The sequence below is a fragment of the Anolis carolinensis genome, chromosome 5, assembly GCF_035594765.1.
Source record: "Anolis carolinensis isolate JA03-04 chromosome 5, rAnoCar3.1.pri, whole genome shotgun sequence".
In the NCBI taxonomy this organism is placed as follows: domain Eukaryota; kingdom Metazoa; phylum Chordata; class Lepidosauria; order Squamata; family Dactyloidae; genus Anolis; species Anolis carolinensis.
In genome coordinates this window covers 1,791,252-1,805,914 of record NC_085845.1, presented here as the reverse complement: position 1 = coordinate 1,805,914, position 14,663 = coordinate 1,791,252, and the positions used below count along the sequence as shown (strand labels likewise).

General features: G+C 39.9%; 1 protein-coding gene across 8 annotated transcripts in view; it reads right to left on the bottom strand.

The window, feature by feature from the left end:
* Nucleotides 1-699: 699 nt before the first annotated feature.
* dysf (dysferlin) overlaps nt 700-14,663 on the bottom strand; it is a 312,999-nt gene continuing 299,035 nt past the window's right edge. For all 8 annotated transcript variants that reach the window (XM_062983273.1, XM_062983274.1, XM_062983275.1 and 5 more), the window contains one exon: nt 700-8,474. In XM_062983273.1, coding sequence (XP_062839343.1) covers nt 8,436-8,474 — 39 coding nt within the window. In that variant the 3' untranslated portion in view covers nt 700-8,435. The remainder of the gene's footprint in view (nt 8,475-14,663) is intronic.

The window sequence follows — 14,663 nt, the reverse complement described above, 5'->3', positions numbered from 1 at the left end:
GCCCCTGCTCATTGCTGACCTAGCCACCCGAAAGATAGTTGCATCTATCAAGTAGGAAATAAGGTACCACTTATAAAAGTGAGGAGGCAAGTTTAACTAATTTACAACATTGGAATGAGGAAGTGCCATCAGAGTGGATGATGAAGCAGCTGCTCCCCCCTGTGGCCAGAATCGAACATCCCCTCAGGAGAAGGTTAAATTGCCTCTGCGTCTGTCTGTCTGTTGTCTCTGTCTCGGTTCTATGTGCATTGAATGTTTGCCTATATGTACAAAATGTGATCCGCCCTGAGTCCCCTTCGGGATGAGAAGGGCGGAATATAAATACTGTCAATAAATAAATAAATAAATAAATAAATAGTCTCGGTGTGGCAGGTATGAATGCTGCAATTAGGCACTTTGATTAGCATTTAATGGCCTTGCAGCTTCAAATCCTGGCTGCTTCCTGCCTGGGGAAATCCTTGGTTGGGAAGTGTTAGCTGGCCCTGATTATTTCCTTTCTGGACATACTGCAAGGCAGGGTCCATCAACCTCTCTGGTCTGGATCTCTTTTCCCGGCAGAATTGAGACGGACCAATATGGCCAGAACGAGGAGCCCAGCCGTGCGCTTCTCCCGTAAGTGGAATCAGATGCCTTTGCTCTGCACATGTTTCCACCCACATGCCCTTCCCAGATCCAGGCTCTGGAAAAATAAAACACGGCCAGCCTTCAAGAGGTTTAATAGCATTTCATTGGGAACCGGGGCGCGGTGGCGATATTGCTTGGAAGGCCTGTCCAGGTGAGAGGGAAATCTCCCAGGCGCCCCGCGTTCAAAGCGCCCCGCAGTTTTATATCCGGCTTCTGGTTTGTCTCAGTTGCAACAGAGGTTCCCTCCCCGCCCCCCATTCGCCCCCGAAAGTGCACTTTAATATTCCCAAAAATGCTGATTGAATTCCTGACGAGACAGTCAGTGCGCGGATGAGGATGAGAATTAAGGCAAATTTCCATAATAAGGGGATGATGGAACAGATAGTGCAGTGGAGGAAAGGCAGCACAAAGGAGGTAAAGAGGCAGCACAGCAGGATCCGGCCACCCCAGTCCTGCCGTTCCACGCCGAGCCCTTCCAGCCTTGATTTGCTCTTCTTGTGAATTAACACCAAGTTGGCGTCAGGTGCGTCTGCACTGTAGGCAGAATGAATGCAGTTTGACACGACTTTAACAGCCGTGGCTCAATGTTATGGCATCCTGGAAGTTGTAGTTTGGTGAGAAATTGGATTCATACAGTTTAACCTCACTTTTAATTGTCATGGCTCAGTGCTATGGGATGTTGGGACTTGTAGTTTGGTGAGAAACTGGGTGTGTCTAAACTGTAGTTTTGTGACAAAATATGAATATATTATGTGTGGGTTGTTGGAGTATGGTTGTATTTGTATGAAATGCAAATCAAGTGTTTACTGCTGATGAGCTAGAGCAGGGGTCCTCAAACTTTTTAAGCCGAGGGCCGGTCCACAATCCTTCAGACTGTTGAGGGGCCGGATTATCATTTGAAAAAAAAAAAATACAAACAAATTCCGATGCACACTGCACATGTCTTATTTGTAGTGCAAAAACAAAAACAACAACAACAGCAACAACAATGAAAGAACAATACAATCTTTAAAAATAAAAATAATTTTAACCAACATACATTGATCAGGATTTCAATGGGAAGTGTGCTCCTGCTTCTGGCCAATGAGATAGTCAAGTTAATTAGGGTTGTTGTTATTGTTGTTGTTGTTGTGTGCCTTCAAGTCATTTCAGACTTTGGGCGAGCCTAAGTCTAAAATGTATTTATTTATTTACTGCATTTATTTACTACATTTGTATCACGCCCTTCTGACCCCAAAGGGGATTCAGAGTGGCTTACAAATTATATGTACATACAATATATTATATTATTAGCATAGCACAATATTAGCATTATATATTACTTTATTGAACTATACCACTATACTGTAATATTTTTAGTAATATTATATGTAATATAGAATATATAATTAATATTATTATATGGTATTATTATTATTAGTGTTGTATTGTATTACATTATAATATTATTATCAACATTATATGTATATACAATATATTATATTATAAAACTGAGGATGGGGGCCGGATAAATGACCTCGGAGGGCCGCATCCGGCCCCCGGGCCTTAATTTGGGGACCCCTGAGCTAGAGTGTGTATTTTCAGTAATGAAATAGTTAAGAGCAGGCTAGTTTTGACTGACAGCCTGTTGTGATTACTGTGACCTATGAGGTTTGATTTCCGGCCTTTGAGGGTTGGAACTTCCTCCGGACTGAGGAATGTTGTTATCTAATCTCTGTGGTGTTCGGCTTGAGCATTAGCTGAAGATGGACTATGAATGCTATGCTCTGAAGCTGAGAAATGCAAACTGTAAATAGACATGTAAATAAAGTTAATCAACAGTTGGACTTCGCCTGCTGGAGTGTTTGTTTGACCAGTGCTGTTTCTCAGCATGGGAATACAGTCTGGAGAAGGAGGTGAAACTGGGATGATGAATTTTGGAATCCACTCTGCACACCATCATCCACTGATATGGGCATGAATGGAAGATGAAGGAGTGAGAGCTAATAATTTTGGAGACACCATTCCAATACTAAGGTCTGTGATGACAAATTACCTGCTTGCTGAATTGTAATTAAAACCCACTAATGAGAGCTGAAATAGTTGACCTGCCTGTTAAACTGTGATAAGAACTGTGACAGTGATAAGAGAAATGTTTACATCAAGTTAAGGAAATGTTTACAACTGTTAAGAAGGAAGTCATCACAAGGCTAACACCACTCAAGAATCAACATCTCATCCAGGATATTCCAGGATGGAAGACGTCTGTCATTCATTTACAACTTTGGGACAACATCAGAAAAATATTGCTATATAAGTGATCTTGTGATGTGACAGAGAGCAACACTGTTTGTTAGCCAATGTAACTGTAGGTTGTTTGTGAATCCAATGTAGTTGCATAGAATCTGTATGTCTGTATGTCTAAAGTATGTCTAAATGTTGTTCTGTAAAAGTTCTGATATGCCTCTCACACTGAAATTGCAATAAAAAGAACCTGTGCTTTACAGTTATTGAAAAGTTATTTATAACAGTTTGTGAGGTGCCAACCTCATCAGGGCCTGAGGTCAGGAATTGTGGGAGTTGAAGTCCACCAACTATTTTTACTTAACATTAAGTTAAGTTTGCTTTCATTTGTTCTTAATTCCTGTATTTCAATATTAATATCAAGTCCAGATAGAGTTAATGGTGTGGTATAGTACAGGCTGTATAGTATGGGTTAAGCCTATTTTTAAGAGCAACTCTCAAGCAACCAGAAACTACATTAACTCGGTGTCTAGCAAACCTCATAAGTTAACTGGGAGTCTACTGTATTGTGAGAAAGCCCAGTAAGGGGATGCATCTACACTGTGGAATTATTGCAATTCGGTCTGACTTTAACTGCCTTGGCTCAATGCTACGAGGGTTGCGGCTAGCACAATGGGTTAAACCACCAGCTACAGAAGACCTTGCTGACCGGAAGATGGGCAAGTCATGGATTGGGGTGAGCTTCTGCCATCAGCCCTAGCTTCTGCTTACCTAGCAGTTCTAAAACAGCAATGTGAGTAGAGAAATAGGTACCGCCTTGGTGGGGAGGTAAAAAGGCGCCCCTGAAAACATGCCAGAAATTCAATCAGGGAGGTGCCCACGGACAACAGGCTCATCGGCATGTAAAAATGAAACAACAGCACCTCCCCATGGCCAAGCCAAGCACAGCCTCCAGATACCAGAGATGAAGAACAGGGAATCCTTGCCTCTGTTTATGTACTGTCTATCTTAGTTGTCAATTGTATGACGGCATTGAATGTTTGCCATATATGTACCCTGTAATCTGCTCTGAGTCTCCTCGGGGAGATGGAGCAGAATATATATATAAAGTATATTATTTATTATATTTATTTATTTACAGCATTATTTATATTCCACCCTTCTCACCTCGACCGGGGACTCAGGGCGGATCACAGAACATATATACGGGAGAAATTCAATGCTGTTAGACATACAGGACATGCAAGACAGACAACAGATAGAGGTATTGTGTCACATTTTTCCAACTTTGGCATCCCGGAGGTTGTGCTCAATTCTAGCCACAGGAGGGTGCTGTCGCTCCATCCGCTATGATGACGAGCCCTTGAACAGAAACTTTCCTCCCTGTTCTTTGATCGCCAGCATTTCTGGTATTTCCTTTTTTTATGGTATCGTAAAATGCCTCCCTGCTGAAGCGGTGCCTAATTTCTCTCCTCACAGCTCACAGCTGTTTTCGAACTGCTTAGGTGGACAATGAGCTGGGCTGAAGTTCAGGTGCTCACCCCGACCCAGGCTTCAAACTGTCAACCTTTTGGGCAGTAGAGATGTATTGCTTCTGGTGATTAGCCAGCTGTGCTAAAGCCCTTTATTACTGAGAGTTTGATGAGACTCCGACTCTCTTTTGGCAAAGGAGGCTAAAGACCTTGCAAAAACGGCAACTCCCAGGGTCAAACAGGGATCGAAGTGCATTAATTCCACAGTGTAGATCAGTGGTTCCCAAACTTATTTGGCCTACCGCCCTCTTTGCAGAAAAAATATTACTCAGCGACCTGGAAATTAATTTTTTTTAATTTTAATAGCAATTAAACAGAAAGATATATGTACCTGTGGCCATCACCGCTCCCCTGGATTGCTGCAGCGCCCACCAGGGGGCGGTAGCGTCCACTTTGGGAATCACTGGTGTAGATGGACCTGAAGTCAACTTCATAAGAAGAGCAAGTCAATGCGGCAAAACTGAGGCCGTCGTACTTTGGGCACATCACAAAAGGACAGGCCGTGTCGGAAAAGGCAATAATGCTTGGCAATGTGGAATCAATAGGAAAAAGGTGTAAAAGACTCCACCAAGGAAACCTCTGATGCCCTGAGTTTGCAAGAAGCTGAGCAGGCCATTAAGAACAGTGGAAATCCCTGCCAATACCAACTTTGCTGAAACAAGCAACATTTCGTTGGCTTCTGTTGTTACTCTCCAGTTGCTCTTCGCTTTAGCTCCTTAAAATTTATTCCATACAAAATTCACATGTGGGTTTTTTGGGGAAATAGAAAATATTTTTCTGTGCAAAAAAAAGCATGTTCTAAGCAAAAAATAAAACTTTTGCATGGTGCTCCAATTACAAGTTAAGCATCCCTTTTCTGGAATTCCAAAATCCAAAATACAGTAGAGTCTCAGTTATCCAACATAAACGGGCCAGCAGAATGTTGGATAAGCAAATATGTTGGATAATGAGGAGAGATTAAGGAAAAGCCTATTAAACATCAAATTAGGTTATGATTTTACAAATTAAGCACCAAAACATCATGTTATACAACAAATTTGACAGAAAAAGTAGTTCAATATGCAGTAATGCTACGTAGTAATTACTATATTTACGAATTTAGCACCAAAATATAATGATGTATTGAAAACATTGACTACAAAAATGCGTTGGATAATCCAGAACGTTGGATAAGTGAGTGTTGGATAAGTGAGACTCTACTGTACTCCAAGATCTAAAACTGTCCAGATTGGCACCTTTGCTTTCAATGTACAGTAGAGTCTCACTTATCCAAGCTTCTGGATTATCCAAGCCATTTTTGTAGTCAATGTTTTCAATATATCGTGATATTTTGGTGCTAAATTCGTAAATACAGTAATTACAACATAACATTACTGCATATTGAACTACTTTTTCTGTCCAGTTTGTTGTATGTTTTGGTGCTTAATTTGTAAAATCATAACCTAATTTGATGTTTAATAGGCTTTTCCTTAATCCCTCCTTATTATCCAAGATATTCGCTTATCCAAGCTTCTGCCGGCCTGTTTAGCTTGGATAAGTGAGATTCTACTGTATTTTGTGTTTCATGTACAGAATATTATATTATATTATGTATATAGAATATAGGGGGTGAGGTGGCGCAATGGGTTAAACGCTTGTGCAGCTGAACTGCTGAACCTGAAAGGCCGGCAGTTCGAATCTGTGGGGTGGCACGAGGTGAGCTCCCGCTGTTAGCCCTAGCTCCTGCCAACCTAGCAGTTCAAAAACATGAGCCAGAACCAGAAATGAAAGGAGAAGCCTTTGCCTTTGTCTGTGTATGTTTCATTGCAACAAGGCATTGAATGTTTACCTGTGTCTGTTTATATGCTGTAATCCGCTCTGAGTCCCCTCGGAGAGAGGAACGGAATACAAATAAAGTATTATTATGATCCTTCAGCCTATGCACATCCATGAAACCTAAATGAATGTTGTGCTTAGACTTGTTTAGAGTTTCCAAAGTATCTAATTATGAATGCAAAGGCAAATGCAGGGATTCCAGGATATGAAAAAGAAATGCAAAGTCCCAAATACTTGGGCTTATAGGCATTTTAGATCAGGGGGGCTCGACCTGTTTTGCCTTTTCAGAAAATGCAGTCTCTTGCATAAAAATGCAGTTTTCTGTGCAGATTAAAAAGTGTGACTTTCACCTATAAACTACAGCACTTTTCAGGTGTAAAGAATTGCACTTTTCTGCACACAAAACAGTATCCCTGCAGAGACGTCGTATGACTTTGTGTGCAGAAAGTGCCACTTTCAGCGCCAAAATACCTGATGTGAATTTTGCGCAGAGTCAGTTCTTAAATGCGAATAGTGCAATTTTTTTCAAAGGCTTCCCTGCAGTGGAAGAAAATGCCTACTTTTAACCTGTTGCTGCCTTTGCGAATGGAAATTGATGACAACAAGCAGGGATCTCTGGGACCTACGCATCCCAAATGGGGGAAATTGCAAACGTTTCCTCCCTTTCCCATGATGCAATGCTTCCCATTTTGCTTTGCATCTGAGTGAATCAATAAGGCCATGTGGTGCGGACACCAAGGGTGCAATCTACGTATAAACATCAATGCAGTCTGATGCCATTTGAAGTGCCATAGATCTCTGCTACACAATCCCAGGAGTTGCAGTTTGGAGAGGCACCAATGCTATTCGGCAGAGGAGGCTAAAACCTTGCAAAACTAAAACTCCCTGGGTTTGAATTTTGGGCGGAGACCTTATAAAACTGCAACTCCCAGGACTCCATAGTATTGAGTTGTGGCAGTTAAAGTAGGGGCAAATATATGAGGGTTGAATGAAAAGTAATGCCTCCACCTTCGTAACTTGCATTAAGTCGCATTGACCGACCATCTGCGCAGGGTTCCATACTTCACACTTTAACAACACAACCGTTCAATGCTAAGGCTTCCCCGTCTGCGCAGGGTTCCATACTTCACACTTTAACAACACAACCATTCAATGCTAAGGTTTCCCCGTCTGCGCAGGGTTCCATACTTTGCACTTTAACAACACAACCGTTCAATGCTAAGGCTTCCCCGTCTGCGCAGGGTTCCATACTTCACACTTTAACAACACAACCGTTCAATGCTAAGGCTTCCCCGTCTGCGCAGGGTTCCATACTTTGCACTTTAACAACACAACCGTTCAATGCTAAGGCTTCCCCGTCTGCGCAGGGTTCCATACTTTGCACTTTAACAACACAACCGTTCAATGCTAAGGCTTCCCCGTCTGCGCAGGGTTCCATACTTTGCACTTTAACAACACAACCGTTCAATGCTAAGGCTTCCCCGTCTGCGCAGGGTTCCATACTTTGCACTTTAACAACACAACCGTTCAATGCTAAGGCTTCCCCGTCTGCGCAGGGTTCCATACTTCACACTTTAACAACACAACCGTTCAATGCTAAGGCTTCCCCGTCTGCGCAGGGTTCCATACTTCGCACTTTAACAACACAACCTTTCAATGCTAAGGCTTCCCCGTCTGCGCAGGGTTCCATACTTCGCACTTTAACAACACAACCTTTCAATGCTAAGGCTTCCTGCCAAATGGAACTAACTGTAGAGGAGAGTCTCCTGAACAAGCCAGGACCTGCCGCAGACCAGGACTGCAATCTCTTGAGGAGCTACGAAGGCGGAGGCATTACTTTTCATTCAACCTTCATATGTTCATTCCACAGTATAGATGCACCCAAAAAGCAGAATCCACAGGGGGCAAATAAACGGGGGCACATTTTTCTATCCAAGGCTGTTTCAAGCATCTCCCCGTCACTCTAAGCTAATGGCACATCTCCATTGTAGGAACGGCAGCTCTTCTAGTTCTCTAGGGTCTACTTTGCATAGAAAAAGAAAAGGGCAGCTTTGAGGCACCAGTACGGTAGAGTCAGTCTCCAGCATTTGCAGGCTGGGGAAGAAAGGGATAATTTCAAAATCTTTGGCTTTGAAGCAGAAGATAATGCTGTTTCTGCAAAGAGCAGCAGAAGTGGCATTTTGCATCCGGAAAGGCACCGTCCCCTCGTCATCCCCTTTGGGTCCTTCGCTCTTCTCCGCTTCAACTGAACGGCTTCACCAGCTTCATGGCAGCATAGTTCTGCAGAGAGGAAGAAAAAAAAGGAAAGGCATGCGTCATGGATAAATACGATATATGGTTTGAATGGAATTGTATAAAAGATGCATGGTTGGGGTCTATATAGTCTAGAGATGCCATCACAAGAAATGAGGCCTGGAAAACTACAACAGAAGAATGCATGAACTGTAATTGAAAGTTGCTGAACTGTTGATGACCAGAGACAAAGGATTAACTCTGTGGTGGAAAACAACATGTTTACATGGTGTTGTTGTATGTTTTCTGGGCTGTCTGGCCATGTTCTAGAAGTATTCTCTCCTGACATTTCACCCACATCTATGGCAGGCATCCTCAGAGGTTGTGAGGTATGGAGACCTCTGAAGATGCCTGCCATAGATGTGGGCGAAACGTCAGGAGAGAATACTTCTAGAACATGGCTATACAGCCCGGAAAACATACAACAACCCTGTGATCCCGGCCATGAAAGATTTCAACAACACATTGAACATGTTTACATTACCAAAGGCAGTGGTTCTTTTAAGTGAGGAAGCCAACACTTAGGCAACCTAATTTTCCCAAAACATCGGAATGTGTTATCTTTGACTAAATTCAATGTACAGTAGAGTCTCACTTATCCGAGCGTCGCTTCTCCAAGCTTCTGGATTATCCAAGGCATTTTTGTAGTCAATGTTTTCAATACATCGTGATATTTTGGTGCTAAATTCGTAAATACAGTAATTACAACATAACATTACTGCGTATTGAACTACTTTTTCTGTCCAATTTGTTGTATAACATGATGTTTTGGGGCTTAATTTGTAAAATCATAACCTAATTTGATGTTTAATAGGTTTTTCCTTAATCCCTCCTTATTATCCAAGATATTCGCTTATCCAAGCTTCTGCTGGCCCGTTTAGCTTGGATAAGTGAGACTCTACTGTACTCCCTTTCTGCTGCACTGGAGGGAAGATGTAACGAAGTACGGTAGAACCTCGCTCATCCGACACTCCGTATTATCCGTATTAGGACAAGCAAGGCTTGGAAGGTGCCCCACCGCTGTTCCTCACGATCCCCCTTCTCTTCTCCCTCAGAAGAAGACGAGGACGAGGAACCCCTTCCCCAGCAAAAGGGGAAGAGGCTCCTTCTTCTGCCATCCTCCCTATTATCCAACAGTTTTGATTATCCAACAATCTCCCCACCAGTTTAAGTCGGATAATTGAGACCTATGTCCCCATGAGGCTGAGGCAGCGGAAACTGTGGGGCATGTTTCACTGTACTGTCCTTTTTACCGAGACCTTCGAAAACATTTTACAAACCCAATTTTAGAAAGTTTACCAGGAAGATCCGTAAGGTTTTATGTTGATCATCTACTGGCTGACCAGCACCCAAAAATTACTGCCAAAGTCACTAGCTTTTGTGCAGCAGCAATAGCTAGTTGGTACAAAATACTATCACAGTCTTAGGAGGTTTTGATATTTATTCTAATTTTTACCATCATCATCTAAGCATATAAATGTTTAACACTCTTCTTATTTATCATATTCAATACTGGCGTTTAACTCTGCTTTTGATAATGTTTCTTAATACCTAAATGTATGTCATGCTCCTATTTTGACGTTTGCTCACTTTTTGATGCCCGTTATTGACCGTAACTATATATCTATCTATATATAAATGTTCTGACCATTTTTAACTTAAAGTAAACAGCGAAACTAAACACCCAAAACCCACAAAACTTGGCCACAAAAGACATGGTCATCCGCGCTGTGTTTAGACATCAAAAAACAAGAAAAATAAAGTCCTAATTAGAGGGAGAGGAATAATTGTTTTTTCCCATTGCTGCCAGTTAGAAGGCTAAGCTCCACCCACTTGGTCTCCTAGCAACCCACTCAGTCATTTAATGGCGCCCAGGGCCGCTTCAATCAGGCCTCTTCCACACTGCCTATAAAAAACAGACTATCTGATTTGAACTGGATTATATGGCAGTGTAAACTCAACACAGTGGCTGCTTACCTTTAAGAATACAAAGCAAACTGGAAGAAAGACAGGAAAAATTAGAAAGAAAAGAACTGGAGTGCCAAATAAGAATAAGAAACATAGTAGAAGAACCAAAAGAAAATATAAAACAAATAGTAACACAAATCCTAGCAGACCTGTTACAAATACAGGACGAAGAAATGGAAGATAGTCTAGAGAGGGTATTCAGAGTAACCACGAACTTCTAAAAAAGAAACAAAGTGGCAAGAGATGTGGTAGTTCAGTTCGAGAGAAGAAAGACTAGAGAAGAAGTGTTGAAGATGAGCAAAAAAACCACTATCCATTTTAAAGGAATAAAAGTAACAATTCTCAAAGAACACACGTCGAGTACGATGCAAAAACGGAAGAAATACCTCTTTCTCACGGAAGAACTCAAGAAACATCAAATTAGATTCAGGTGGGAAAGGAAAGAAGGCATTATGGCCACCTATAAACAAGAACAACACTGGATAACAACTGAAGATAAAGCCAAGGAATTCCATAAAATGCTAACGAAAGAAAAAACAAAACCCAATCAGTCCTTTGGAAGAAGAACGAGAAAAGAAAAGAGCCAGAGCCATTTCACCAGAAAAGTACTCTACTAAACACGAGACACAACCACCAAATTTAATCGATCTAGAAGAACAAGAAGGAAAAGAAGGTTAGAAACAAATTATGGAAATAAAATGTCACTCAAACAATATCAATGGATTAAATTCACCCAATAAAAGAAATAGACTATTTAACCACCTAAGGAAGTCGAGATTTGATTTAATCGCCCTCCAAGAAACTCACATCTGCCAGAGACACGACGCACTATTAATTCAAAAAAGTTTAGGTATAGAATTCTTCTCCTCAGCGAAGGAGAAAAAAAAAGGGGGGGGGGTAGCCCTATATATAAATGAGAAATTGAACCCTGTACCAGCCTTTAAAGATGAGGACGGTAGATTGGTGGGTGCAAAAATTAGGCTAGGTAATCAGACAATTCTAATTTGCAACATATATGCGCCGAACGGTACAAAAACAACCTTCCTAGAAAATTTAAAAAAGAAAATAGATGAGCAAGAATTTGATGAACTAATAATCCTGGGAGACTTCAACGGAATAATTGATTCGGAAATAGATAAAAAAGGAAATTCGACAATAAAAAAAAAAACAAATCAACAGGTAAATTACCAGCTAACTTCATAAAGGCACTCCAAGAGTGGGACTTAAATGATGCATGGAGATCCCATCATGACAAAGAGAGAGACTACACTTATTTTTCGAACAGACACTGTACGTGGACGAGAATTGATATGGTCTGGATGACCCCTTCACTGATCCCCAAAGTAGAAAAAATAAAAATCGCCCCCCGATACATCTCGGATCATTGCCCAATAGAATTTACAATCAATAGGACCCAGCGGAAATTTAATTGGAGACTAAATGAAAATCTTATTAGAACAGAAGAAGATATTACTAAAAACAAAAAAATTCTTAAAGAATATTTCGAAATAAATAACACAATAGATGTCCCCACACAAGTGATTTGGGATGCGAGTAAAGCATACATGCGGGGACATTTTATCCAACAAAATATCCTGAAAAATAAAATAAAAAGGGAGAAAAGGACCAAGATATTTGAAGAAATTAGTAAAAACGAGGAAAAATTAAAACGGGAACCAACAAATGGGAAAATAAAACAAGATCTGGAATTATTAAAAAATCAAATGATCTCCATAGATTTAGAAGAAACAGCCAAGAAATTGAAATTTCTTAAACAAAAACATTTTCAAAATGCCAACAAACCGGGAAAATGGCTGGCCTGGAAAATTAAAAAGAAAAAACAGGGAAGTACCATATTGGAAATAAATTCAGATGGGAATAGATTCACAACAGAGCAGGAGATAGCGGCCCAATTTAATAAATTCTATAGTAAATTGTATTTGAAAGACCATATCAGAAAGGATAAAATAGGGGAATTCCTCAGTAAGCAAAAAATAGCTAAAATATCGGAGAAACAAAGGGAACTATTAAATAAAGAAATATCGGAGAAGGAGATCTTAAAAGCGATAAACAGTATGGAGAGCAATAAAGCCCCCGGCCCGGACGGATTAAACGGACTCTATTATAAGACCTTCGCGGAAGAAATGATTCCATTTCTAAAGAAAATTATGAATGACATTTTAGATAATAAAGAATTACCAAACTCTTGGCGCTACGCAACGATTACGGTAATCCCAAAAGAAGGACAAGACCCTAAAAATGTGAAAAACTACAGACCCATTTCCCTGCTAAATTCGGACTATAAAATATTCGCAAATATACTTGCAGAAAGGTTTAAGACATTTTTGACGGAATGGATAGGAGAGGAACAGACGGGGTTCTTGCCCCAAAGACAAATGAGGGATAATGTGAGGGAGATCATAAATATAATTGAGCACTATGAATGTACAAAAAAGGAAGAATTGGCTTTATTAACAATTGATATGGAAAAAGCATTCGATAATTTGAATTGGGATCTTTTCAAACTATTGATAAAAGAATTAGACATGGGATACAAATTTACCAATGCGATTAACCAAATTTACGACAAACAAGAAGCTAAAATAAAAATAAACTCATTTGAATCTAAAAATTTCACAATTCAGAAAGGAACTAGACAGGGCTGCCCCCTATCCCCTCTCCTATTCATTTTCTCAATAGAAATCTTATTAAACACAATCAGAAAGGACCGCCAACTAAAAGGTACTAATATCAGGAAATGCAATTACAAAATTAGGGCATTCGCCGATGATTTGATCTGTATAATAGAGGACCCAATAGAAACAATAAAACTATGGCTAGCAAAATTTAAAGAATTTGAAGAAATCTCAGGACTAAAAATAAATTTGGATAAAACTATGATACTTACCAAAAATATGACGAACTCCAGACAAAAAAGGTTAACAGAAAAAACGGGAATCCAAATTAGAAAAAAGATTAAATACTTGGGCATAACTTTAACGGCTAAAAATTCTCAACTTCTGGAAAATAATTATGACACCAAATGGAAAGAAATCAGAAGAGATTTAGAAAAATGGAAACATCTCAAACTCTCACTGCTAGGGAGAATATCAGCAATAAAAATGTCCATACTCCCAAAAATGATTTTCCTTTTCCAAAATATCCCAATTATAAGAAGTATCCAAAGATTCAAAAATTGGAATAAGGACCTGAGCAAATTCATTTGGATGGGGAAGAAACCCAGAATTAAAAGAGCACACTTGATAGATGAGAAAAAGAGAGGGGGTTTAGGTTTACCTAACCTCCAGCTCTATCATGATGCATGCGGATTAACTTGGATCAAAGATTGGGCCACACTCAAAAAAACCAAAATTTTAACATTAGAAGGGGCAGATTTGAGATCAGGGTGGCACGCATACCTCTGGTATGACAAAAAAAAATAGAAAAAAATTTTGGGAATCACTTTATCCGATCTTCGCTAATGAAAATCTGGGATAAATACAAAAGGAGATTTCACTTAAAAACACCTTTATGGATATCACCACTCGAAGCCTGCGAAAGAAAAGAATTAGGAAGAGATAACTGGCCAAGATATAAAGATATTTTAATAAGGACGAACAACAATTATCAAATAAAGAGTCAGGAAGATTTGAGTAAACAATTCACAAATATAGGCTGGTTTCAATACATCCAGCTAAAAGAATACTATAACAAAGACAAGAAATTAGGATTCGAGGATAAGGAAGGATATTGGGAAATGATTATGAAACTAGAAAAAAAGACGATATCAAAACTTTATAAAAAATTATTAGAATGGGAAACAGAAACGGCCTTGATTAAAGAGTGTATGTTAAAGTGGGCAAAAAACCTGGGAAAACCAATACAATTGGCAGAATGGGAAAAATGTTGGAACACAAGACTCAAATACACATATGCAATGGACTTGAAAGAAAACTGGATTAAAATATTTTACAGATGGTATTGGACACCACAAAAAATTGCAAAATTTAACAAAAGGGCCACAAATAAATGTTGGAAATGTGGAGTAGAGGTGGGGACGTTTTTCCACTGCTGGTGGACATGCAAAAAAGTAAAAGCCTATTGGAAAGAGATTGGAGTATTCAAAAGATGTTGCAAATTAGAATTGATCTGAATCCAAAACACTACCTCCTGGGGATGTTAGACATAGATAAAGATAGAAATAAGGAA